This window comes from Oryzias melastigma, linkage group LG6, assembly GCF_002922805.2.
Source record: "Oryzias melastigma strain HK-1 linkage group LG6, ASM292280v2, whole genome shotgun sequence".
Taxonomy (NCBI): domain Eukaryota; kingdom Metazoa; phylum Chordata; class Actinopteri; order Beloniformes; family Adrianichthyidae; genus Oryzias; species Oryzias melastigma.
The window spans coordinates 22,767,907-22,794,556 of NC_050517.1; the positions used below are offsets into that span (position 1 = coordinate 22,767,907).

The 26,650-nt window shown below is 40.1% G+C and overlaps 4 protein-coding genes across 5 annotated transcripts in view; all 4 read left to right on the plus strand.

Moving 5' to 3' along the window:
• The first annotated feature begins 196 nt into the window (after positions 1-196).
• LOC112152634 (leucine-rich repeat-containing protein 17) lies at positions 197-4,705 on the plus strand. Its single transcript, XM_024282327.2, has 7 exons — positions 197-429; positions 969-1,197; positions 1,278-1,760; positions 1,836-2,035; positions 2,336-2,491; positions 3,403-3,544; positions 3,729-4,705. The coding sequence occupies exons 2-7, from the start codon at positions 1,073-1,075 to the stop codon at positions 4,009-4,011; spliced, it is 1,389 nt and encodes a 462-aa protein (XP_024138095.1). The 5' UTR covers positions 197-429; positions 969-1,072; the 3' UTR covers positions 4,012-4,705.
• A 1,740-nt stretch (positions 4,706-6,445) lies between these two features.
• On the plus strand, positions 6,446-8,626 carry LOC112152590. Of its 2 annotated transcripts, XR_002920340.2 has the most exons (4): positions 6,446-6,607; positions 6,683-6,732; positions 6,802-8,485; positions 8,565-8,626. XR_002920340.2 is itself a non-coding variant. In XM_024282254.2 (3 exons), the coding sequence occupies exons 1-3, from the start codon at positions 6,591-6,593 to the stop codon at positions 8,418-8,420; spliced, it is 1,686 nt and encodes a 561-aa protein (XP_024138022.1). In that variant the 5' UTR covers positions 6,446-6,590; the 3' UTR covers positions 8,421-8,547. The 2 variants fall into 2 exon arrangements, 1 of the variants encoding a protein (XP_024138022.1); XM_024282254.2 differs by lacking the exon at positions 8,565-8,626 and having other exon boundaries at positions 6,802-8,547.
• Positions 8,627-9,182: 556 nt separating this feature from the next.
• Positions 9,183-14,380, plus strand: armc10 (armadillo repeat containing 10). The gene is made up of 6 exons (XM_024282256.2): positions 9,183-9,885; positions 10,694-10,839; positions 11,711-11,845; positions 11,926-12,102; positions 12,177-12,248; positions 12,354-14,380. The coding sequence occupies exons 1-6, from the start codon at positions 9,633-9,635 to the stop codon at positions 12,603-12,605; spliced, it is 1,035 nt and encodes a 344-aa protein (XP_024138024.1). The 5' UTR covers positions 9,183-9,632; the 3' UTR covers positions 12,606-14,380.
• Positions 14,381-16,095: 1,715 nt separating this feature from the next.
• LOC112152477 (DENN domain-containing protein 5B) overlaps positions 16,096-26,650 on the plus strand; it is a 20,471-nt gene continuing 9,916 nt past the window's right edge. Inside the window, exons 1-7 of the mRNA XM_024282085.2 lie at positions 16,096-16,427; positions 18,615-18,724; positions 20,198-20,903; positions 22,169-22,356; positions 24,290-24,799; positions 24,898-25,129; positions 26,465-26,615. Coding sequence (XP_024137853.1) covers positions 16,316-16,427; positions 18,615-18,724; positions 20,198-20,903; positions 22,169-22,356; positions 24,290-24,799; positions 24,898-25,129; positions 26,465-26,615 — 2,009 coding nt within the window. The 5' untranslated portion in view covers positions 16,096-16,315. The remainder of the gene's footprint in view (positions 16,428-18,614; positions 18,725-20,197; positions 20,904-22,168; positions 22,357-24,289; positions 24,800-24,897; positions 25,130-26,464; positions 26,616-26,650) is intronic.

The window sequence follows — 26,650 nt, forward strand, 5'->3', positions numbered from 1 at the left end:
GCATACAAATATACATACAAATAGTTGAAAAAGAGATGGGAACTCTTTCCACTATGAAATCTGAGGTAAAAGTAGATCAATCAAAACAGAAAATCTGGAGGAAAATGTGAGAGTGATGTTATTTTCCAGCCCTCATCTACAGAGTTTACATATGATGAGTGGGTGGGCCGGAGGCAACCATACAAACCCTTCCCTCCCTTTTGGCCACAGCTGCCTTTTACTCTTCCAAACCCGAAGATGTTGCTTCATTTGCCCCTGAGCCGTGAGTGAAAACACTCTGCAGCACCCAGCCAGAAAACAAGCGCTGACACGTGAGGGAAGAACAGATCCGCTCGTCCTCGTGGACTCAGGAGGAACGAAGACGAACAGAACAGCTGAACTGAGGGCACCTGGACTGGTCGGTGGATGAAATCAGGACAAATATTTCAGGTACAGAAAGCTGACACTTCTCAATGATTTCATGCTAATTTAATTCAGTTGTTTGTTTGCTACTGTTAGGTACAAGCTGTACTCTGGGAGAAACATGAGCTGTTTTTTTATCTTTCAAAGAGAAAAAAATGTCAAAAATGAAAGAGATCTTAATTCTTGTAAATCCTGACGCTGGTGACGACGTTCTCATGACAAAAACACTACAGATTGGAGCTCATATGTAGATACATTTATGACACAAATGTCTTTTATTTAAGTGTAAACTCTCATGTTTTCAGGTTTAAAGTTGCTTTGAAAAGTTTTTATCGACGAGTCAAGAAAAGGTTAAACCCAGCCCCCAGCAGTAATCGGAACCTCATGTTGCAGAGCTGGTTTAAATGCGTTAAATTACAAATACTTTTAGCACAAAGTTAAGGTGTAATTGATGTGAAAAAGATGCTTTTAAAGATGTGAAGCTTTTGTTTTCAGTGTTTTCTCCTCCTCTAAATCAGTTGCTGTTGCATCCTTTCACATGTGCTGCCTCCAACTCCTTCACTCAGGATAAACAGCAGCTGGGCTTTGTTGACAACATCTCTGTTGCTGTTACTTCTGTTTCCATTCACAAACTCCTGATTTGGCGAAAGCTCCTGCGGCAGCGTTCAGGATGCGCCTGAAACCCCTTTTCGTCTTGGCCTCTTTGCTCTTCCTTCTGCTCCCATCCGTGGAGATGAAAAGAGCAGGAAAGGGCAGAGGTCTCAAAAGAGCGCGACACAAGATCACGCAAGATAGGTGGGGTTTCTTTTTTTCCGATGGTACATATTTGTGTTTTAGACAGGACTTTAATGAGTTTTTCTGTGTTTTAAAATAAGAGTCAGGGTTCGAGGTGTACGGCGCCACAGCAGATCGGGCCCTTCTGGGCTCGTGTCGCCCAGCTGCTCAGAACTGAAAGAATCCGGAAAGATTTTCATGGATTGCCAAGACCGACAGCTCACCTTCATCCCACCTGCAAACTCCTGGTCCAGGAAGCCCAGGCATCTCCTCCTAGCTCGGAATCGGATCAAAATCCTCCACGATGGAGCTTTCCTGGGATACGACAGTTTAACCAGTCTGGACCTTCAGCAGAACCAAATCCTCCAAGTGGAGGAAGGGGCTTTCCAGGGCTTGACACGACTTAAAACCCTTCTGTTGCAGCACAACCGTCTGACGACCCTCAGCGACGAGGCTCTAATCCCCATGCCAAATCTTCGAGATCTCCGTTTATACGATAATCCCTGGAAATGTCTCTGCCAGTTGGAAAGTCTCATCCGTACTCTTCAAGTCCCAAGTAACCGTAATCTAGGAGGCAATGCCAGGTAAACAAATCCATCAACCTGACATGCTATTGTTGAGTCAGCTAACTTTGACGTTTTAATCATGTCTCCTTGAAGGTGTGCAGAACCCCTCTGGCTAAAAAAACGAAAACTGAAGACAATTGATCCTGAGCTGCTTTGTGCAGAGGGGATCATTCTCCAAACGGGCAACAACACAAATGCTTTAGAGCCCATTCCTTTACGGGGCAAAGCAGACTCGGCCTCCCTTTGCCACACTTACCTTTTCCCCCACATGAGGATGGACTGCAGCAAAAGAGGCAAGTTCAACCAGCTTTTTTTTTTTTTTTTTCCAAAACAAGTTTAATTACCCTGCCCCCAAAACCGTCATTCCTGCCATGAAACAGAAAACCCCACTGTGACTGTCAGAGCATGGCTGATTCATTATTTCTGCCGCATGACTCGGATGACTGAAATTCCATTTCTCACAGCGCTTTATGTTGAAACACACCCACTTTCATGAAACCACATCTGGCTTGGCATGTGTTTCAATTTAGAGACTTAAAGCCTGCTCAGACTCTTGACTAATTTAAGTTTTTAAGCAGCTTCTTTCCATTAAGGTCTGACAGAGGTACCCTCGGGTATTCCTGATGATGTCGTTGAGGTCGACTTATCCCATAATTTGATCCGTCGACTCCGGCTGAAAGACTTCCTGGGTGCAAGCGGCCTCAGGATCCTGAACCTCAGCAGTAACAGCATGGAGCACATTGACCACGGTGGGTGTTACGGTTTCTGCACATCCATCAATCAATGTTTTCAGAGTCTCAACCAGGGCCGGACCTGGGCATAGGTCACCTAGGCGGCTGCCTAGGGCGCCATTTGCTGGAGGGGGCGCCAAATTGTAATGATGAGACTATATATTCATGTTTTTTTTTTTACAGTTTGACACACCACTCATTTTGTGAAAAAATGTAAAACAAAGGCAATAATTAAAAACATAAATTAAATAAATAAAAAGTTTGACATAATCAATTATTTTGTCCGGTGCTGCGCCACTCCTTGGCAGACGCAGACGCTGTCTAACCTGTCTGTCAAAATATGTCAAAATATCTACCGTGCATGTAGCTCCTAATGGTGGTGCAGGGGTTAGTGCAGCTGCTTTACATTTCAAAGGTCAGGAGGGGATGCACTTAATAAAAAAAATAATAATAATAAAAAAAAACATCCCAAAGTCAACCTCTTGGCACAGATGTTGTCCTAACATTGTAAACACTTCTCTAGTTGTTATAATTTAAGCTTTGAGAATTAAATTTTATTTTTTTTTAAATCAGACTGTGGTATAGGCGTGTGTATGTGTAGGTGGGTGGCGCAAAAATCACGTTTCACCCCAGTCTCAACAGTCACTACAATATCCCAGACTCAAACGCTCAAATTTTTAACTTAAATAACCAAAATAATCCTTTTTTTCTTTCATAATTTGCTCTCGATTGTGTGTAACAGAAATGATTGTGAGAAGCATTGATGGGGAGATTCTCTCGTTAGGATTAAAGGAAGTGAGCCCACACAGTTCCAGTATAATTACAGGACTGGGTAGTGTAAACAGCAGCACAAATGTCTACTTGTAATTATACTAGGACAAAAGAACACCAAAGACCACCTCGTGTTTTTTGCTTTTTTCCTCTCCCAGGTTCCCTCTTTGGGCTCTTGCACCTTCAGGAACTTGATTTGTCCGACAACGATTTGCATTTCGTTCAGTACGGGGTCCTTGAAGACCTCTACTTCCTGTCCCGGCTTAAACTGGGAGGAAACCCCTGGGTGTGCAACTACAGGTGAGCTCCTGCTAACTTTTCAACTTTTAACACGATCCATGTAATTCCAGTAGATTCTGAAGGAGAAAAGCGGCCGCTTTTCTCCTTCAGAATCTACTGGAATCACATGGATCGTGTCAACAATTAAAATATCACAGTAAATCAAATAGCATAAAGGGTTCAAACCTGTTTTCTCGTCCTTCAGCATCCACTACATGGTATACTGGCTGCGTCTGCACCCAGCAGTGAAGCACTCGGGCCTGTGGTGTCACTCCCCGTCTGAGTTTGCCAGAGAGAGAGTGGAGGACTATGTGCAGTCCTACAACAGAGAGTGCCCAAAGGACAAGCAGTCCAGCAGAACAGAGCCGGACACGCTGGACCCTGTGAACTGGGGCACGGCGATGGAGCTGCAGGGGGAGGTGGAGGAGGACCTGGAGCCCAGCCACTTGAGAGCGCCAAAGAAATATGAAGTTTACAGACTGAGCTGATTCAACAAATGCACAGACCTAATTACTTTAAAAACAAAAAAAAAATTGACCAAAAAATAAAAAAACCCGCAGATAAACTTGTGATTGATGGGTTTAAGTGTTCTGCTGTAATGCAGATGAAATTTTGTGTAATTTACTGCACAGTTTGTCGCTTTTCTTTGCAGAAGAAGTTATAGACTACTCACTGTTGTGTGAAACAGTCTGAAAAAACACACATTTCCCCCCAAAAACTGCAAAAATTTCCCATAAGAAGCCGCTCCACGGTCATGCTCAACTCTGCTTTGTCCTCAGAGAGAACAAGCAGCATCTCTCTGAGGCTAAACAGGACGATTTGCAGAGACAGTATCCAGATGTGGATGAACTCTTTAAACGTTTCCACTTGCGGTCTTATACAAGAGCGCCAACACTAACTCTTTGGAGTTTGAAAAATCATGAACTTAGCCACATTATTGTAAATCAACCAGGTTTGGAAGTATGGAAAAACTGAAATCATGTTTGAAAACATGAGCAGTCTCTGTCAGATTCAGCTAAACAAAAGACAAACAAAAGACAAACAATTGTTGCATGCTCCCATAAGTCTTTTCATACTCTTCTGTTTAAATGCCTCCCATCTATAATGTGCATTTTGCAATCGGTGTTTGTTGGTTTCTCGTTAAAGATAATTAAATAAACTACCAGGAAAAGGGAATTGTCATCCTGCTGCATGTCTCATTTGCTTAAGCTGCGCTTTCATCAAACATGAAATTAGTTTGACTCAATATTATTTCAATTTGTTACAGTTTTGAAGATGTCAAATGAATCACAGAGACTGTCAAGAAAGTATTTTATTAAAAACATAGAAAATGTTTTGACAGGGTTTAACAATGAAAGCAAATCTATTCAAAGCCTTTGTCCCTTGTAGCCCATATCTAACACATAGTAAAAATGACTTATAATTGCTCTAAAATCGGCTTTTTGTAACTATCAAAGACAATTTTTTGGCATTCGTATTGGGAAATACAGATAAAAATGTCCCTTTCAAAACAAGTGAACAAACAAAAGTTGTTTTTCTCTAAATATAAGTGAAAAAAATCTGTCAATTGAACCAATAGGATTTATCTTCTTTACCCTTGAACTCTCTTACCGGGTCCAGATGACCCTACCCTAATATTGATCTGTGATCCCTCCCTTGACAAAGATGACAGAATTTTATGTTTGTCACAGACACCAATGAAGATAAAAAATCCTTGGAAAAAAAAGCATCAGCGTGATGTCTTGGGGGGTCCAGATGACCCCACATTAAATGTAAACATGCTTAAGGTAGCAATAAATCTTGCTCTTTTAGGACAATCTTGAAAGCCACCCTAATATCTAAACCATGACCATCTTAACCCTTGTGCTATCCTAGGCATGTTTACATTAAAAGTGGGGTCATCTGGACCCCATAAGACAGCGCGCGGAACCTTTTTTTTTTCCCAAGGATTTTTTATTTTCACTAGTGTCCACAGACATAAATCCTATCCAGCTTTGTCATGGGAGGGATCATAGGAGCAATAGGAGCAGATGCGCGGAGTGTTTCTGTAACCCTATCTCATAAGAGAAAGAAATAGCATGGAACCTGGACAAATGTATGCTTTGATTTTGATTGAAAATATATATATATGACTTTTGTTTTTATTTCAGAACTATTTGCACCAATTGGTTGATGTCCTTCAGGAAAAAAAAGCAAACTTAGAGAAATATGTATTGGAATGATCAGAAAAATGACTCAAAAAACCCACATGAATGCCGGAAAAACAACAAATCTTCCAACACCACATGAATACACAATAACTTTCTGAACCTAAACAAAGATCCGTGTATTTATAGCTCACCATCCACGTGGAGACACCGGAATTACAGCGAAAACAAGACATTATTTAGGATTAGCAATATAATTGATTCCAGTTTGGTGGGCCAGAATACATAGTTTAATGGGCCGCGTATGGCCCCTGGGTCGTGGTTTGCCTAATGTAGAGTTACATATTTTAGGATATATCTCTCTTAAAAATTATACATAAGTGTATATTTACTTGTAAAATTGTGTAATGAATCAAATTAAACTTTACATTTTCCCTGCCTGAGCAAGTTTGTCTATTAAATCCACTCATTCACAAATAAAACTTCTGCTTTAAAAATAAGATGTCAAGTAAAAACAATTTGTTTTTTTTAGAAAAATTTTGAATTTTTTTAGATTAACAAGATTCTCAAGACTTATTGAAACAAAGGTGGTAGTTTTGTCTTCTATCATGTGTAAAAAGATTTTAAACTAAAAACGAGGCAAAAATACTTGGGGAGATTTTGTGTTTTTGCAGTGATTCTGTTCACATGAAAGAAGTTGGGAGAAGTTCCTGTTTCCTTAAGTTGAGAGGTATTGAGAATATGGATTAAGTTCACAAACCAAAGCGTAGCAGTTGGTTGCGTTGAGGACAAGAGGCAGCAGAAAGTTTGAAAGCTGCAGCTGCAGTTAATTGGACAGATTGTCAGAGTTGCAGCTGCGGTTTTAATCAACAGTGTGCTGCTGTCAGCGTTTCAGGTGGATTCTGCTGGAACTTACACTCATGGCTCTTCAGTTACGGTATAAAACTAGATTATTTTACATTTTTATGTAATTTTGTGTTTTTATTTGTAATTTTTCCTTTTTTTTCTCCAGGGTTTCATGGCTTTTTATGCTGATGTGTGTTTGTTTTCTTCCACAAGACGGTAAGGGTTTCAGTGATGGCTGCATTTGTTCACAAACTCCTCAAGCTTACTGTGTTTTTACTCGTACAGGTTACAGACATGTTCATGGACTCTACCTGTTTGGGGGCCCACTAACTTCCGACCAGTTCAACCCTGGAAAGTTTTTGGAGGCTAACTTTGAGAACAATCTAGAATATTTGAGACAACTCTATAAAAACGGGAATAATGTCAGGCCTGTTCGGAGTCTCATCGAAGAGGTGCAGCCAGGTCATCCGGGCTCTGTTCAGAAGAGGGACAAGCCTTTGGTTTTCCAAAAGGAGATGAGTAACGATGGTGCTTGGAGAAGACGTGGAGCCGGTTGTCGAGATGAATGTCCCTCCTCTGACCCAGTTCGCTCCACCAAAAACCTCGTCTCCACCACACAAAATCAAGAATTTAGCCCGACCCCACAAAAACAAGTAGCTATGAGACCTGATTCAAGTGGTAAAGAGAATGGCGGCCTTTCAAGAGGTAACAGAGAAACTTTCCGTTTCTCCAACAAACAATTTGTCCAATCCAACTACAAGCCACCAGGGCACACTCTGCTCTCATTGGACTCATCCTCAGGAAAAGATTTTTTCAGTGGTCGCAGGATTGTGTCTGCTCCTAACACTCCCAAGAGCCTTTCTCAAAGCTACAACCACTTATCACGCAAGAAAATGCCTTCGCTTCCTCTCAACGGTAATGGAAATGTCCTAAAGTCAAAGTACAGGTCGAACAGAAAATATCTATCAAAGAGGTATAAAACACCATCAGCCAGCTTGGACAAAGGCCCCCAAAGAGGAATCCAAACTGGCCCTCCCCCTCAGAAGCCCCAGTTTCTGAGCTCGTACGTACCAAGAAGTCAGCCCAACGTCAAACACTTAAAGAAACCAGCCCCGTTGTTTCAGTCCTTCCAATCGAACGCCAGCAAAAGAGCAAAGAGCGTACACCATCCTCCCGTGCTCAATCAGGGCGTGTCTACTGGTTTTGTCGTGATTTCCAACAACCGTTTCCCACAGAGCATGAGAGGCCACATAACTGTTCAGTATAAACCTCCGAAGCTGCTGGATAATCCTCATTTGGTGATGAAAGTGCCCAGCTCTCGCCATTCCTCTACCACAGAGTGCAAGTACCTGGATTATCAGAAGGTTGATGCCAGGACTCCTCAGAAGGACGACGTAAAGCTGGACCTCCATGGTCAAAACCTGGTCCCTGACCTTCAGGAGTCCAATACAAGTGTTACCAAACCAAGAGAAGCCAATTTAAAGCAGAGAGTAATGCCTTCAAATCTATCAGAAAATCAACTGAAATCCTTTTCCGCGCAAGATCAATTCCTCCTCATAAACGGAGGGTATGAGGATGCGTTGAAAGCTGGTCTCTTGAAGCCTCTCAGCCAGCCCGACTTTCCAATCCTCTCGAGCATATTGAATGAAGACCCAGCAACGCTGGAGCCCTGGCCCTCACTGTTGCTGCCCGAACCCCAAGATTCTAACTGTGTAGTTTGGAAAGACACACAAAGATCCCCTCCTCAGAAGTCTCAAAGGTTGTCACAGCCGTCCGAAAACGGATATCTTGCCTCCAAAAATCGTTCTGCAAGAGCTACCGCCTCTGTGTCAAAGATCTGCTTCACACCAAGTCGGTGGGTTCAAGGCAAAGTTGCTAAATTAGCCACAAGGCGACGTGTATGATGGCACAAGATCTACAATAAAAAGACTTCCCTAAGAAGATCCAGCTGCTAAATTGAGATAAACTGGTAAGGAAGCACGTCATCTAGGAACACAACTGTTGTGACATCAACTTGAATATTTTTTTTAATGTTTTTGTCTTGACAGTCCTGTTTCCAGCTGCAATTCAAGCTGTGGTATTGATCATAGTAAAAACCTGAACTATTCTAGTTTTTGCTTGTCATGTTTTTTCAGAATTCATGTGAATTAAAACATTTTAACTGCAAATTCCATAAACTTCTTTTATTAGTAATGATAAATGGTGGTTTGAAGAAATACTTGCAAAAAATGAACATCCTAGAAAGGTTTTTCTAGCTGTGAAAGACATTTATATGCTTCTAGATTTATTACGGAGTCAAAAAGTAGGCTGATGAAAATGTACATGTTTACTGCTCAACAACACGGTTTTCTTTACTTGTTTAGCTTCTGTCGCAACTATTGCAGAAACCTGGTTATGTTTTAGAATGTTTAAAAACAAAATCACATTTTGTTAAGAATAATAGTTTTTAATGTAGTGGAAGTTGTTTGTTTTTTACCAAAAAAGGGTGAAATATTCATTCGTGTAAATTTGGCCAAAATACACCAACGGTGTATACTTATTGTAATTTAAGGAAACTTTATCTTTATTCCAGCTTGACGAAGGACGGCATAAGACTGCAGAAATATAAATGTACCAGTTTAAATTTAGTCATACATTGTGATTTAACTGTTGCTAGGTAACGGATTAACGGTGTGCGTTAGTGGACAATTTATTTGTTGGACAACCAAAGCGTTACGCGGAGACGTGACCCTCCTCCATCTAGTATAGGTTGAATTTATCAGTATAACTTTTGAAAAACGATCTGAATGACATTAAAATGTCAACGTCATCTCCATTCAATGTGAAATTAATAGCTATTTAATCCGGAGTTGTACAAATTTAAACGATTAGATCACTCAGTAAAAGTTTTGGTCGGCCATGTCCGGCGCTTCAGAACAAGGGAAATCTTTGACTCGTCGGTAAAGTTCCCGGGATAGCACTGTCCTCAAAATGTTTAATTGTGTTTTGTAACGTTTTGTTAATGCTACCATGAGTGACGAATAACTAGTTAGCTGGGTTGATCTGATAAACAAGAGGATTCGTCTCGAGAGGTCAGAGAGCATCTGCGGCTAAAGGCTAGCCAGAGCTTAAGCAGCATGGGGGACAGCGGTGTTGTTGCGAGGCTCGGCAACATGAAGGCTTTGCTCGGAATAGTCGCCGGGGCCGGAGCTTCTTATGGGCTGTACAAGTTGATCAGCAGAGAAGGGAAGAGGAGAAACAAGAAGAAGGCCGCGAATGAAACTGTGAAGAGCAGTCAGCAGGAGGAAGTGAAAGTGCAGCCCGGGAGTCTGCTGGCCAAAGTGTCCGGTCTGGACGTGGTCTGTTTCAGGCCAGGAGAAGCTGTTGCAGGTAAACAACCTTTCATTCTCTCAGAAAAGACCTTATGGTTGGCTGTTTTTGACATTTTTAACAAAATAATATTTCTCAAATTGTAGTCAGGTGAGTTTAAAAAACTTTTCTCTCTAAAATTAACATTTGGAATGACTTTTTTATTTTTTTAATGTAAGGAAAAAAAAATAAAAAGAAAAATGTAAGTCAAATAAAAAGCACAATTTTACACATTAAAATGGGTGAGAATAAGATCAGAACTCCTAATGTATCCGCCAAATATTAAAATAAGTCACTCACATATGTAATAAACATAAATAAAGTTTATTTCTGCTGTTGTGTTTGTTTTGATAAATTAATAATAAAGTTAGGGGTGTATCGATTAATTTTACCACTACTTTATATCATCATTTGTTGCTATTGTTTTGTTTTGAACAATTCAGGACATGTTTAGCTAAAAATTCACGTCATAAAAACCTGGTACTGAACAGTGCAGGTGAAGTTCTCCAGATTATTTGTATTTTTTGCAAGATACTCAGTTGTAAATCAAATTCGCATTTTAGTTTGAGAAAGTTCGGCCCATAATGAAATGGTCCCTTGTCTTTGCAAAATTCAAAGTTTTTCCAAACACTGGAAACAAAAAATGAATTTTACATTGCCTCAATCCAAATGTTATTTTCCAATATTGATATTTTCTTTTTCATAGTCCGATTCAATCAATCTGGTTGGATGAACAGAAGTCAATGAAGTCGATTAATCATCAAGATAAAATCTAAAACACAATTAGATCATCATAGATTGTAAGAATTTATTATTTTTTGTTCTTCAGACGATATTATCCACCAGTCCCCCAACAATCTAGAGCCACAACACTTGAATATGCTGCTGTCATGTCTGCGGACCGGCACCGATCCATCTGACACGTGTAGGATTCTTCTTACGCTCGGAAACGCTGCTGCCTTCACTGTGAATCAGGTACAACATGGCTTGCTTCACTGAGGGCCAAGAAGGATTGCAAAGTCTAAAACGGACTGGTTATAGTCCAAACCTCACCTCCTGAGCAGTTTCACTCTGATGAAAATGGTGTTTTTAACATGTTCTTGTAGCATTTTTCTGATAAGGCAGGACATTAATGAAAATTAGGCTCATGTTGGAGTATTTCCTCATTCAAATCATTGTAAATCATGAGCAGGCGAAAAAATCCTGTTTGAAAAAGAGCTTATTTGTGATGTAGAAAATACACTGATTGGGATAAGGGGGGGTTTCCACACACACACACAATTCAGAGCCGAGTTTCTAATGAACTCCTGCCGCTCTGCAGAAACTTTGTCCTAGAAAACAACTGTTTTTTTTTTTGTTTTTCTTTTCCATTTTGGCTAAAACCGCAATAATCATTATTAAAAGAACACCAGGAACGCTTTTACAATAGATTAAAAGATGATCGTAGTGGGTCCTCTTGGAATGCACAGTAGATTTGGTTTATTCAAATAGAAAAACTCAATTTTCTGCATTTTTACACGACAGAGAAAATGTGCTAACATTAATATAAAGTGCAAACAGAAGGGTTTAAGTTGATAAAAAAGGAATAAATGCCTAAAACGGAAAAATAAACGAAAACTTAACATTAAAACTCTTTAAAAAAATTGAAATCAAGAATTTATTATTTAACATTATGATGGTAAATCTATTTGAGACATTAACACTTTTCTTACTTAGTGGAATTTATTTGTATTGCACCATATTTGATGCAAAATGATTTAAATTCTTTGTCTATGAGGACTGTACACAACCTTTGGTTTGGTCAGACATTTGTGCTTATAATGTTTCTGCTCTTCTGATCCATCAGAATCTGATTCGGGAATTTGATGGGATTCATATCATATCCGCTTTCCTCTCTGATCCTGCTACAGAGGTTAAAATCCAGACTCTAAATGCTTTAAATAACCTGTGCATGAACATCCAGAACCAGGAACAAATAAAGGTACGTTGGTGTCTCTTGTTTCTTCATTGCTGTTGATCTCTCAGTTGTTCTGAAAACGGCGTGTTGTCATTTTGTGTTAGATTTTTGTGCCGCGAGTGCTGGAACTCATCGAAATGTCACCGGTGAATTCGGAGCTTCAGCTTGGTGCTCTGCGGCTGCTGACCAACCTGTCAGTCACAGACAAGCATCAGCATTTGCTGAAGGGAGCCGTTACTCTTTTACTATCTCTACTGGTTGTGAGCAATGAGACGTTGCAGGTTTGTTTGATTTATTTCAACCTATTCATAGTGATGTTGGTGCATCTAATTCGATTGTTTTACTTCTTTTTCAGGTTCAGACATTGAAAGTGCTTGTAAATTTATCATCTAATCCGGATATGATTGACGACATCGTTCAAGCTCAGGTACGTATAAAAGACGTCAAATGTATCCAAACATTGATTTTTACTTCTGTCCGCCTTTTGTCAACTATTTAAATGTCTTAATTGTCTCCATGTGTTTTGCTGCAGGCGCCTGCGTCTGTGATGCTTTTGTTTGACAAAAGAACAGCGCCCGCAGTGCTTCTGCGACTCCTGACGTTTGTGGGGAACCTGAAGGCCTGGAGGCCCTCTGCTCAAGTGGCAGAAGAGCTGAGGCGCAAACAGGACGGCCTCTTCCGGGTTATGCTGGATGAGTCCTCCCAGCTCCACGGCAGACTTCTGCAGCTGCTTTCCCACCCCGATGCAGAAATTCAGGCCCAGGTAGCTCGTGTAATGACATAGAAGTCTGCATTTGTCTTCGCTCACTGCAGCAATGCGTTTGCCAAAGGCCCCAACCAAACAGCCCTCAATGTCTATGAATCTATAGACTTAATTCTATTAAAAGAGACAGTTTTGACTTCCTGTGGATAGTCAACCTCTCTCAGCGCATCCACTTCCTAAAAGTAATGTGGAAGCAGGAAGCTGAAAATCCTTCAGGAGCTGCTGCATCATCAAACGGTTCACTTCAAAGTGCCCTACCTTCTGAGAATGTTCTCAAAAATTAGTTTCAGGTGAATTTTCCAAATAAACGCCACTGCCGAATGTTTCTATATGACGCTTCGTTAAGGTTTCCAGCCTCTATTTTCTTCCCTCTCTGCCAATTAAAGACACTTTGCTGCAGGTTTTAGATTTTTTGGGCCTGAATTACTGCAGAATTAAAGCATCAGCGTGCTTCATTTGAATGGAGCTTTATTTTTTCCTAAATGATTGTAGCTGGGGAAGTTCCAGACAGGCCACTCCTCCAGCGATGGGTTCAGTGACTCAGGAAGACTGAAGTTTAGTCATTGCCTTAACAGTATCGTTAAGAAGAGCGGAGTTCTACGGGTGAGTGCATCACCGAAGGGAACTTTACTCTGACTCGAAAGGGTCTATTCAGGATGTGCTGGTGTTTGAATTCTTCAGCTGCTTGATTGAATCCTGCGAAGCCCCCAGGGGTGGAGCGGGAGGGAAGTTGCAGAGGAAGAGGATGTCTGCACTGTTATGCAACTGTCAAATACCAAGCTGGGGGTACAGCTTGAAAATGAATGTGGGACTCATCAAAATACACATTTTTGAGTGTTTATCAATAAAGTGGTTCCAAATCTGTAACATTGATAAATGAGAGATGTTTTGGTTTTAAGCTATGCACTAAAGCAGCGAGTCAGTGAGCCACTTTAGATGTAGCTGGTGGACTGAAGCTGCCTGCCCATAAGATGACTGACAGTATTTAGTGTGAGGGTTGAAGAGGAGTTCAACTTTTCCATTCAATCTGTATTCCAGATGCATAGAAATGTATAGTTTTTGAGGTATGTACCAAAATCTGCAGCTATTTCCCCTAGAAAGTGCATTTTAATACAAGAATAGTTTTACTTTAAATGAAAAAAAAGTAGCTCCAACATCAAATTGTGTCAGTTTAATGCCTGGATGTTCCTGTAAGGATTTAGGATGTTAATAAATATATTTATCTATTTATTTGGGTTTTATCATTAACACTCTCATTTGACTTAAATATTTGTTAATCCTGCTGCTGCAAAGGAAACCTAATTTATTACTATTATGGGGTCCTTTGTATGGTTTTCGCTAAATATGTTTCTGTGTCTAAATAACATTTTTTTTGGGTAATATTGCAGATTTTTCTGACTAAACAAAATTAAAAGTGAGAAGTTGTTTTTTCCCTCTAAAACACACAAAACTGCAGTTGTTTTTACTATAACATTAACTAACTTCCTACCTGAAGCATGTTGAGTCTGAAACATGGCTGCTGTTTTAAATATTTGTCTACAGAAAGTTTCTTTTTTTAAAGATCCGATTGTGAATATTACACCCTGATCTCAGAATTAATGGCGGCAAGTTTTATTCGATCACATGACTAAATATCTCTCAGGTGGTTGTCGTCCTGCAATTTACTCAGAAAGATGCTGTTTTTCTTGTGACTTTGTTAAATATATTTATTCCAAAAAGATAGTTAAGCATTTTTTTTTCTCTGTATATGTACATTTTTGTCAGTTTTAACTATTTAATAAAATTCTATAAGAACATTTGCTTTTTTTACCTTCATTGAAATTTTAGTATCTGACATAAATGAACTTAAAAACGTCTAAAACAAACAAGTATTTTGGAAACATATTTTATGCCTCATGTTATATTAGTTGTATTTTAATTATTTGGAAAATAAAATAAGACAAGATAATTGTTTGGTATAACGAAATGTATAGAAAAACCTAAAAAAAATCCTGTTTTTCATAGTTGTTTTTTCCATATATTACACCTTCAAAAAACATACATTTCTGCAAAAAAATTACATTAGTTAAATTGTGATAAATATTTTGACAAAAAACAGCAACAGTGTTTTACTATATATATTTTTTATCTCCCAAAGACACCAGATTAGTTCTTGTAGAGCTGAAGATTATTGCAGCAGAATGACTTCACCTCTCAATCACTGTAGATGGGTGGGACCTGCACATTAAATGGATGATTCTTTAACTTAGATTACTTTTATTAGACAGATATTAATGGCTTTTAATTGAAAGGTTAGTAAAATATACAGAACCTTGGACATGACATCAAAAAATGTACCTCAATATAATAATTTCTGGCGTTATTGTTAGTAGAAGAAATCAAAGATACAAAAATACAAATCTGTTCCCACAAAATACTAATTTGTGCACACATAAATACAAATTTGTGCACACAAAATATTAATTTGTGCCCATATAAATATAATTTTTTGCCCACAAAATACACATTTTTTTTGTGCCCACATAAATAATAATTTGTTCCAACAAAGTACTAATTTGTAATACAAAATACTTATTTTAAACAGTTTACATCACATCACTTAACATAACATAATACATAAAAAATAATAAATAAATAACCTTTCGCACAACATGATATAATATATTGAAATAAAATAAAAAATAAAACTGTTGCATTGTATCGCATAATATAATATAATCAATCAAAATAAAATGTAAAATCTAACATTCGCATTGTGTTGCCTCACGTCAAATAATATAGTAAAACTAATTTTAAAAAATAAATAAAACTGTTGTGTCACATTGCATCACATAAAACATAATATATCAGATCAATATTTATTTATTGCACTTTTCATATAAAAATAACACAAAGCGCTTTACACCAAAAAAAGCAATATAAACAAATAAAAAAAGCATTTAAATTAAAATAAAGCACTGAAGGGAAAATCCAAAAGGAGATTTAACATTTATTTTTAACATTTAAATGTATATTTTACATTTATATTTCATATTTATCATTAATATTTATATAGATATTTATCACCTAAACGCACACACCCTCAAGTTACAAATATTGGTTTTGTTTGTGATAAATACTGACAAAATATTATATAAATGCAGCAGATATGGAAAAACGTGTAAATGTGTCATTTTCATTAGGTAAATTTGTGCTCCATAGAGACAAGTCTTCAAATGTTTATGTTTTTTTTTAAGGAAGAAAGCAGGTTATTATTATACAAAGTATTAAAAAAATAAATACATCTATTTTGCACATTTAGGCTCTTGTTTACTTCATATATCTTTATGGTTTGTCACGTGTTTATTTATGCTTTAGAGAACTAAAATGTGGTTCAAAAATCTAAAATGTAACATTTTTATAACTCCAAATATATATCTGTCGTTTTGTCCACGTCACTGTTGCAGATGACCTTAAATAAAGCAGTAATGTTGTTTTTTTTCCAGGCTTTTATTTTTTTGGAGCTTTGTCCTCCCTCTCTCCCTCCCTCTCTCCCCCGCCCCTCCCTCCGTCAAGCAGCCTCCTCCCCCTTCGCCCAAACGTGATGCCCGTCGGTGGATCCGCCACCGGACCTCGTAGTCACCAGAACCCCATCGCTCAGACCAGCAGACGGAACCGTTTGGACCCGCGCGCTATGAACAGCCGCGGCAGTGAGCAACAGTGAACGGAACCGCCGCGTCACCGCGTCGAGGATGAACGGCTCTGCGGCGGTCACGGGAGGGCCGGCTTCTTGCCGCTTCGCCCACTATTTTGTTGTTTGTGGAGTGGACACGGAGACGGGCCTGGAACCGGACGATGGAGCGGGTACGTCCGTTAGAGAGGGGGTGACTATGGTGTCCGTGCGCGCTTTTACGCATACTCCAATTGTATTATATCGTTCATTTTTACGGATTTTTTTTCTTTTGTCCTTCATGTCAGATGAAAATATTCTCCCACATTAAGCCAGGAAAATATTCCAACCTTTATATAACACCTGCAGCAAAGACAGGTTGTGTATTTGTGTATATTTTGACATGCATTTTGGGTAAATAGGAGAGAAATTGTCATTTCCTCCTTATGTAAGGACGCCTGCTTCCCTCAAAAATGACATTTCAGTCTCTTCCTTTTGTCTGACCTTTGTGTACTGCAGTTCTGTGCTATCTCACGAGCCTGATTTTAAAGATAGAGGTTCTGGTGGGGTTCTGCAAGTCATTCCTGGATCTAAGGAACAGCTGGATACATGAAGCTCCAGCACAGCTGGAAACATGGAGATCCGGGGTTTAGTTTGTGTGCCAGCTCCTGACAGTCACAAATGATGAGTAATGCGTCTGGTGGCTTCTTGTTTCTCAGATGAACCTGTCGTATTGTGTGATAAATCGACAAGAGCGCTGAGATGGTGAGATGGGGTTTATTCATCACACTGCTTTAAAATCAGTCTTCCGCTAACAGAATCATACAAGTGTGCTCATCATAACTTCCAGGTTCTGGAGCAGCGGATCCCAGTCACACCCAGTGTTTTTCTTCCTGTCCTCTGTGCTCATTTAGAGCAGCTCCTTTGGGGACATTTGGCTGCTTTATTTAGAGCTCCCAGTCACTTATGGTAAATGTAATGTGCAGCTTTTGCAGTGATTTTTCAGAGCTTTAACTGGCAAATGGGACCTCGATGTCAGTGGATATCTGAGCTTAGCCATCTGCTTATGTAACAGCTGGTCATCCTACTGAGATGGGGATCTTCTCCCTTCAGAGGATCTCCCATTTTTTTTACACTCATTACCTTCATTAAATCAAGTGAAGGAATTGTTCGCTTTGAGTTTTATCTGCTTCTATGGTGTCTGTCCGTGTGTGTGAGGTGCAATTAGTGAATGCCCACCAAGGGACAATCTGCTCTTGTTGGCTTCTCAATAGATGCCGCTGTGTTTTCTGCAGCCTAATCAAATTTCACATGACGCTGCCTGTTGGAATGCTGGGCGGCCGGGGCTTCAGACCCCAGTGGCAGTCACGGGTGGAGGGGGGGTGACATCAGTGCAGGATGAGAACTTCCTGACCGAACAGAGCTGCTTTACAATGCTGAACTGACGACACAGAGGGTGGAAAACCCAGCTTCAGAGAAAAAGTTGAGGGTGGAAGACAACCTCCGTGTACATTTGTCATTCTAAATCCGTCCCGTCTTTTTATACGTCTCATTTGCTCACGTTCGTCACTCAGGGATGTGCAGAGGTCATCCGTCAGCTGTTCAGAAAGCTAGTTTTAGAAAAGGGTTTTATCTTCTAGATTTTTATTCTCCTTTTTTACGTGTAGAAAACATGGTTTATTGTTTTTAAAATGTTTTTTTAAACCTTCAACTGTTATGTTACGGTAAAAAGGATGGGCTTTAATCCAGTCAGCCGACGAAAACAAGGCAGACGTCACCGATGACAAACGCACAAGCTTTGTCTCAGTGGTTGTCTTGGCGGAAGCGGGTGCCATGGCAACTCAATTTTGCTCCTCAGTCAGCACTAGCTGTAGGTTTTCTAGCCTTAGGAGAGCACCCCGACTCCCCCTCGTCAAGTCTGGCTCGGTTCTGTGTGGAGTGGGGGATCTTTTCTTGGTTTTTGCTGTGATTTCCTCTCTGCCTGTGCGTCATCGGGTAGGCAGGTGAGAAGGATGTTCCTCAGATGAGTGCGTCAGAGCTGTTGATGTTCTCAATTGTTGAGTTCTCACAAAAAACATGTGCCTCCTCAGGGTAAAGTGAATGAACAATCAGCTATTCTAGTTTTTGAATAAAACATTATAGTTGGTCATTCTTTAAATAAAAAAAACATTTTGTTAGAGACTGGAGATGAATGCTGAAGATTTGTCACATCTTCTTCTCCTCTTGAGGCCAGCACAAACTGATCGTTCCTTTTGTTCCGAATAAATCAAAGCTGCAGACACGTTGCGCTCCACCTGATTATACATGAGTACACATCAAGGTCAGACTTCCTCACACATGCTGCTGTTGTAACCACGCTTTCTGTCTTTTCTGAAACGCAGGGGAGAGTTTTGAGCAGAGTCCAATTCGACGCTCCTTCAAGTCGAAGGTTCTGGTGCACCACCCGGAGAACACAGACAGACACCCCTTCAACAGAGATGCCATTAATATGGTGGGTTGCTTCATGACACGCCAGGGTTCTGCAGAACCCAAAGACAAGTATCTTATACTCTTTTTAAAGACCCACTCCAATGAAAATTGTGTTCTTGGTGTTGTTAACATGATCTGCTAGCATTTTTCTCATGCTAGAGGACATATATTATTAAAATGTTAAGCGTGCATCAGGACCAGACAAAAAAAAGAAATGTTTTCTTCAGCTCCCGATTCACAAAAATGTTAATAAAGAAATACTCAGAAAAGCAGTTTAAATCTTAATTTTCTTTACATTTGTCCTCAATCATCAGAAAAATGTCATAATTACATGTACCGCTCAATAGCTCCAACATTGCTAATCATTTTTGATGCACTGGTAATGTTAGGTTGGAGCTGTAAGTAGCGGTAAGCTAGCAGAAGAGAGTGTAAACAAAGGGATGATGGGAAATGAAGGAAGGCTCATTTCAAACCAACTGTCCTGCCCATAACTCTCCTGCCACTCTGCAGAGACTATTGTTAAGTCCAAATTCCTAACTACTAAAAAACTATATAGTGCCTTGGATTTTAAAAGAAATTCCGACACCATGCTCACTACTTTTTTTTTTTTTTTTTTAATGACGGATATGACATCATTAATACAAAGATTTCATGAAGTCTATTTGTGACTCCACTGTGTTCTGACGATGAAAATGTGGATAGTTCGTTAAAAAATTAGATTTAAACACTTTTTTTTTTCTTGCAAAAATTTCTTTGTGGTCCATATTCGCTGATGTAGCAAGCATCGATGCGCGCTAGCTTTTCGTAAAGACTTCTGGGAAATTTCTTGTCCACTCAGTTTTGGAATTGTAGATTTGGATAGCACTAGAAAATGGTGAACGTACTATATATAGTGAGTAGGGAAGGAATTCAGACACAGTCTATGTCCTAGAAAATGACAGACAAAAACAGCTTAATCAGAATTAAAAGACTTCTAGGAATAATTTCAAATGGATCAAAAGTGGGACTGTAAACAGTTTTAGGAACTCTTGAAATGTTTTGCATTGTTGAGCTGAAGATATCCTATTCAAATATAAATAAAAATGAACTTTTAGAACATTTTTCCTGATAAAATGTATCATAAACTGCAGTAATTTGTCAAAAAAAGTTTTAAATTTTAAATTTAGATTTAAATTTGGATAACTTCTTGTTTTACATCTTATTTAGTCCATTTTCTACACTTCCTTTTACACTGATTGCATTGATTGTTTTGAAATTTTTATAAAATTATGATGCTAATGCCTTTATTTAAAAAATATATTTATATATTTTTTCCTTTTTCTTATAGTTATTATTAGATCTTTCAATTTCCTTTTTTTCTGTGTGCTTACGATTTTCATAGTAAATTGGGGAAGTTTAATCACAGTTTTTATATGAATTATTGATGTCAGCATTGGGGATTACCTTTAAAGTGTCCCCCCTGTCTAACACCTGTCTCCCCCCTCCTGCGTTCCAGCTCTGCATGCCCAGAGGTCTGTCCTTCTGCACCCAAGCAGAGCGACTCGACCCTCGCTTTCACTCATTCACAATCGCGTTTGATGACGGCACGCGCTCCTACGGGTTTGTTCATACCTTCTACGAGGAGGTGACCAGCCCCCAGATAATCACCGCCATGCAGACACTCTGTCAAATGCACCATGTGGAGCACCACTCCTCTTCATCCTCCTCCTCCTCATCGTCTTCTGCCTCCTCGCCCTCCACCTGCAGCATGGACTCTCTAGCGAGCAGCTTGGAGGAGTCAGATGCTGAGTCCCTGGCCGGCGCTCCTGGCTGCCTTGGCTGCGTGGGCTCCTTTGATCCTGCGCGTGACACCCTGTACGTCTCCAAAGCGCTGTGCCTCATCACAGCCCTCCCCTTCATGCAAGCCTCACGGCGGTTTCTGGCTCAGCTGCACCAGGCTGTGACTTCACAGACAGCGCCACCCCTCCCTCTGGAGAGCTACATCCACAACATTCTCTACGAGGTGCCCTTGCCTCCACCGGGACGCTCACTGAGGTTTCACGGGGTGCAGGGGCCCATCGTGTGCCAACGCCCGGGGCCAGGGGAACTCCCTCTGGCAGACTATCCTCTTGGAGAGGCTTTCTCCCTGTTGGGTGTGGAGAACATGGTCAAGCTGCTGACCTGCGTCCTCCTGGAGACACAAGTCCTGCTCTGCTCTCATGGTAAGCTCATGAGTCAGAACGCACAAGACGCTTTGTTTATGCTCAAATATTATATTCCTATTGAAGTTAGTACAAAGGTTTACTTTAAAACTGTTTTTTGTCTTAAGTACCTGAAGAACCCAACATTTTTTTGAAAAAGCTCTTTCAAAATTTTCTCAACTTTCAACAATTATTCTGATTAAGTTGATGTAAAATAAATACATTTTTACTAATGTAAAAGTAGCTATATGTTTTGAATTGTGGAATGGTTGACAAATCAGATTCGGAGCAAGGACTCAGTTATAAAATATGACTTCCAAATCCTTTTCTGGATAAACTTCTAACCTGGAACATAGTAAATAAGACTATCAAGAAAAAATAAATAAAATGAGCAGAATTTTGACTTCGTGTTTTGGGGGAAAAGCAAAGAACTGGAGCTAGTGTAGTTTACCAACTAACCACTAGGTGGCCTGTTACATAACTGCAGACCCAAACTAATATAGAGTCTGTTTTCTCTTTATGAAAAAACAAAACAAAACAGTGTTTAGGTTAAAAATTAAAATATTTTTTTAAACATAAATATTAGAACCAACTTTTAACATCTAAAATGTAGTTTCTGACTTATGAATGACACTATATGGCGCTCTTAAGTGGAACTAATAATAATATGAACTCTTCTAACAACAGTCAAAATATCTTCTGCAAAAAAGGGACAAACATTAAATCTAAATGGCAGTTAAACTCCCACTCTTATCATATTTTGATTTATTTTCAAAGTGTTCCCATTAGTCTTTTAATTATGTTGTTTTTAGGCAAAATCACAAAACCTGGGTTGTTCTCGAGGACATTTTATGCAGAGCGGCAGGAGCTTGTTTATCTTTATATTTGTCCTCCATCATCAAAAAATGTCATCATTACATGTTAAAAACACAAAAAAACAGATTTTGAGCGGAGTCTGAATATACTGTATTTATTTATTTGCTATTTGACGTTCATATTTTATTTGTACTAAGGTTGTAGTTTTTGAAACAGTTTAATATTACATACGTATGTTCTGTTTATTGTTAAACGTCTGAATTTGCATGTAAAGTATTAAAGTGGGTACATTTTCTGACAGAATGAGGTCAGTTAACTGTGCTGCGCTTTAGCGTGTAAACAGGAGGATCCGTTAACTCCCGCCAGTGTGAGAGCGCCCTTAAACTGTGTTGAACACTTTAAAAAGAAAGCCTGCTTTTGTACTTGAGGAAATCAGTTCATGCCAACATCTTTGTCTTTGATCTTCTCAGACTACCAGCGGTTAATGACGGTGGCAGAAGGCATCATGACGTTGCTGTTCCCCTTCCAGTGGCAGCACATCTATCTGCCCATCATCTCTGCCCCGCTGCACCACCTCCTGCATGCTCCTGTGCCTTTCCTGTTGGGCATCCAGCGCAAAGACGGAGCCCAGCGATCGTCCCTCCACCTTCCACATGAGGTACAGGCGTGCAAAGTCAGCAGATGTGTCTATGGAGGTGTGGTTTCCCTTTTCTGAGCGTGCAACTGGAGCATTTCAATATGAAGAAGTTAAAAAATGAGAGTCATTCTCTGTGTTTGCTGCATCTCTTTCTTGGCCTTCGTCCAGTTTGTTCCGTGCAATAAACTCCTCTCCGCTTCAAATATGGTCCTCCATCCGAGATCCTTTAATGCTGCATGAATATCTTACCGAAGCGTCTTTGAAGTCTCTCTCTGCCCCAGAAAAGAGGTAGTGATAAGACTGCTCCAGGGAGGAAGAAAGGAAAACCCACAGCTCGACAAATCCAGGATAATGGGGCTCACTGAATAATTAACAACAATTGGAGACGGAGGCATTTTCTTCAGATGCGGGGGATTTCTATTCCTTTTTCTTGAAGAGGTCATTCCTGCTGTCACCATATTTATGTAACCACTGAGTCCAAAATGTAACCGCTTGAAGCATTATTTTTTATCTTTAGTCTTTGTTTGGGCTTCACACAGTGAGAGGATGATGCTGTAGAGCTCCTCGGTCGATCTCCCAGCATCCCTTGAGGCTGTGAAGTGACTGAGGTCGCTGCTGAAGGTTGCACGGCTGCTGACACAGGCGGCATCCGTCTTGATTTGGATAATTTGTTGTTCAGCAGGTTTTGTACATTTCCAGCACAATGTTGGAGCCTGATTATGCAGCTTTTCACACCTTATCTTGGTGCAGTGAGATAAATAATCAGTAGATAATAATGTACATGCTGGAATCCTGGCAGTACCCGTCATGAGGAGATAATGTAATATTGAAATGCTTCATTTTACAGCTTAATTAGGCTTACCCACATAAGATAAGTTTGGTTAAGCTTATTAGGATAATTTGACCATGGAGCCTTGTGAAAAGTACCACTCCAACTACATTTTTTTGGATTGTAAAATCATTCCAATTGGTCTATGAATTATGATTATGCAGATTTTAGCGGAAATCAAAAAGTCTGTTTTCAAGACATTTTTCTGCAGAGCAGTGGGAGCTCTAGTGAGATGTCTGAGTTGTACACAGGACTGTTAGTGCTAATTTCCCATCAACCCTTTAATTACACCAGGGATTTCAAACTGGCGGGCCATTAGCGGCCCCTAAGTTGATGTTTTGCAGCAATAGCCTTAATATGAAAGTTCAATTAATACTGAGCATTATCTTCTGAATGTCCACACTTCTTTGATGACAGATTTGTATTTGCTTTGTGATGTTTCAGCTTGCTTTATATTTGAAACTTTGCATTTGCTATTGTCATTGGATCTGGTCATTAGAAAAGTCCTTATATTGCAAACATAGAACATCACCCATAGAAAATGCCTTACTTCCTGTTCCAAATGAAGTCAATTCAGTCCCCATTTGTCCACGGTACGGACGTTGTCATGTGTGAACCATACGATGCTAGTAACCAATGACTGTTCCAAGTCAGTCTGAATCAATATTTCTATGACAGTTACTCTCACCAATCAGGAGTGAGCTTGCTGGAAAGCCACACCCCTTCCACCGAAAGAGGTCTCGGGAGAATCTGTCACTCAAACGTTTCGAGCTTTGAGGGTGGGGCCAGTGGGCACCACATGCTGTTATTGAGGCATCTGATTGGCCACTTTATAACTTGAATAACTTGCGATGAAGAAAATATATATCAGCAAGGGTCAGCGAGAAAATATTAGAAAGAGATACTAGAGCAAGAATAGTTATTCGACAGAATGACTGAGTAAAAGCGGTTTATTTCTCAATAGAAGTCGATTTTGGCTTTCTGGGCCCATCGAGTAGTTGGTATTTGAAACCTTTTTAATCTTACATTATTTTACATAAATTCTGCATCATGAGAAAAGAACATGTTAAAAACACGAACAGCAAGATTTCATTGTTTCTCCACCTTTTTGTCTCCTCTCCACAGGCCAACCTGTGCTTTGTGGACATTGACAAACACTGTATCGAATGCCCAGAAGACATTCCCCAGTTTCCAGATCAAACCGAGCTAATCCAGGAAGTAACTGAGATACTGTTGCGGTATGAACACCCAGCACAGGAAGGACTGACCACTAAACCCACCGCGAGCCCCGACTCGAGCTCTCCACACATGAGCAGCCTGGTTCTGGAGGATCTGATGGAGGACAGGCAGAACGGAAACCTTGGAGGTGAGGAGCTGGAAGTGTTGGAGAGACTGCAGGCTCTGGCGAGGAGATGTGGGGGAGAAAAGGCGTCGGAAGGAGGGAAGACACTGGGACTTACGTTTGAAGAGGAGGAGGAAGAGCTGAAGGCTGCGAAGCTCAACGTTCAGCTGAGGGAGGTGTTTGCTGCTCGTTTTGCTGCCATGTTTGGCAGGTATGAGGAGTTTGTCATCCATGGCGCGCTGGATTTGGAATCCTGGTTGAACAACCGAGAGGGCACCTTCAGCTTTGATAAGGTACGACTTCAAAACTATCTGACAGGAAGCTCAGATCTACAAATTTGTTTTATACCACTAAAGGAATAAAATGGGAAATTTTCCTGTTGTTGTTTCAGGGTTCCTTCCTTGCACTTCAGCCAGCAGCCCACCTGAATTTCTTGTCTCGGTTCCTCGAGACATCCATGTTTTCGTCCTTCGTGGACGGGAAAGTAATATCTTGTTGGGCGGACAGGGAGCCCTTACAGCAGCTGTTCGACAGCCGTTTGCAGCGGGTGCGGCCCCACGAGGCGAAGGATGAGGAATCCCTCAGCCGTCTTTACAGGAAGTGCGGCATGCTCCTTAAGTCAGGTAGAGTGACGGGCTTTCGGATAAAATAAATCCTCGAACTATTTTTCTAGTCTTCCAATATCAGCTTTGTAGTCCCACTCCGATCATCTTTTGATTGATTCTCAAAGCATTCTCAGAGGTTTTTTTATTCTCCTTCTGATTCACAACTATTTAAAAAAAAACATGTCAAAAACACCAAAAACACAATTCATCAGAGTGAGTCTTTAAGGCTGTAATCCAGAAATGAAAAGCGGAAGAAGTGACTCGGGTTACTGACAGCAGAGAGAACCTGCAAACATTCATGCCGGGATTCATACCTTTTATCCAGTTCTATAGACTTGTTGCTCTTGCAGGTTTTGTTTTCTCCTACAAGCATAGATCGTTTTGCCAGAATATTTGGTGCAACAGAAACAGAATTTAAAGTAAAGATGCTACTTTGAACACAAATTGCAGAAAAATAAATATTAGAAAAATAAGTAGAATTGGATATTTGATGATAGGATGTGTTGGGATGGGTGAGTATTATATAACCGCAGTACAGAGCTTCCTGCCACATATAAAATGCTTTAGACTTTCCTTTGAAGTTCTGATAACCTCTCTAGTCTGCACAAAATATATCCTGCAGGTTTTGGAAAATCTTTAGTATCTTTTGACATGTTTTTGACATATTAATCTGTCACATTAGATCTATGCATCCTCGATGTTCCTTTAAATAACTTGTATCATGCAAAATCAACTTTTTTGAGCTTTTAAGTGTATTTTAATGTTAATTCCTCTTGAAAAACAAACCCTAAAGTGATATTTGCTCCATTGACGCATCTATAAGCATTCCTCTAAAACCCTGCTCCTAGCAACCCACGAAAACGAGCGGGTCCTCACATTGTGATGTCACAAAGTGAGGACCGCCCCTTTCAGGAAGAGTCTGTGCTGGCAGCACCATCCCTCACTTTATCAGTGATCAGTGATTTTATATGCACAATATGCATATCCGTCTCTGCAAAAGTTCTGATGCTTATTGTTTTTGTGGGAGAAACGGAGACACCCTGAGGTCGGCTCTATGATGATGCCATGACATGGGCGACACCCACAAGGAGCGATAGGCGGAGCCTCAGAGATCATGTCGTTTTACTTCTGGGAAAATAACTAATATCTATAAAACATTTGTTCTTTAGTGCCAAAGGTAATATATGGTCGTATATATGGATGTAGTTTACTCTGAAAGCATGGTTTAGACTCTTTCAGTTTTTGTAGCAACATCATTTATATAACCAGAAATCCTCCGTGGAGCGTCCCTCATGTCCTTTTTGTGACTCCTTTAATGCGAATTGAATCTGATTTGCCTGTTTGTCCTTGCAGCTCACGCTGTGGAGCGCCGGCTGCTCAAAGTGGATCACATGGCCATCCACCCCCATCTGCTGGACATGCGGATTGGCCAGGGTCGCCATCATCCAGGCTACTTTCCTAAGCTGCAGGCTGATGTGCTCGAACAAGCGCAGAATACTAACAAGTCAGTCTTTGATTTTTTTTTTTTTTTTTTGCTTT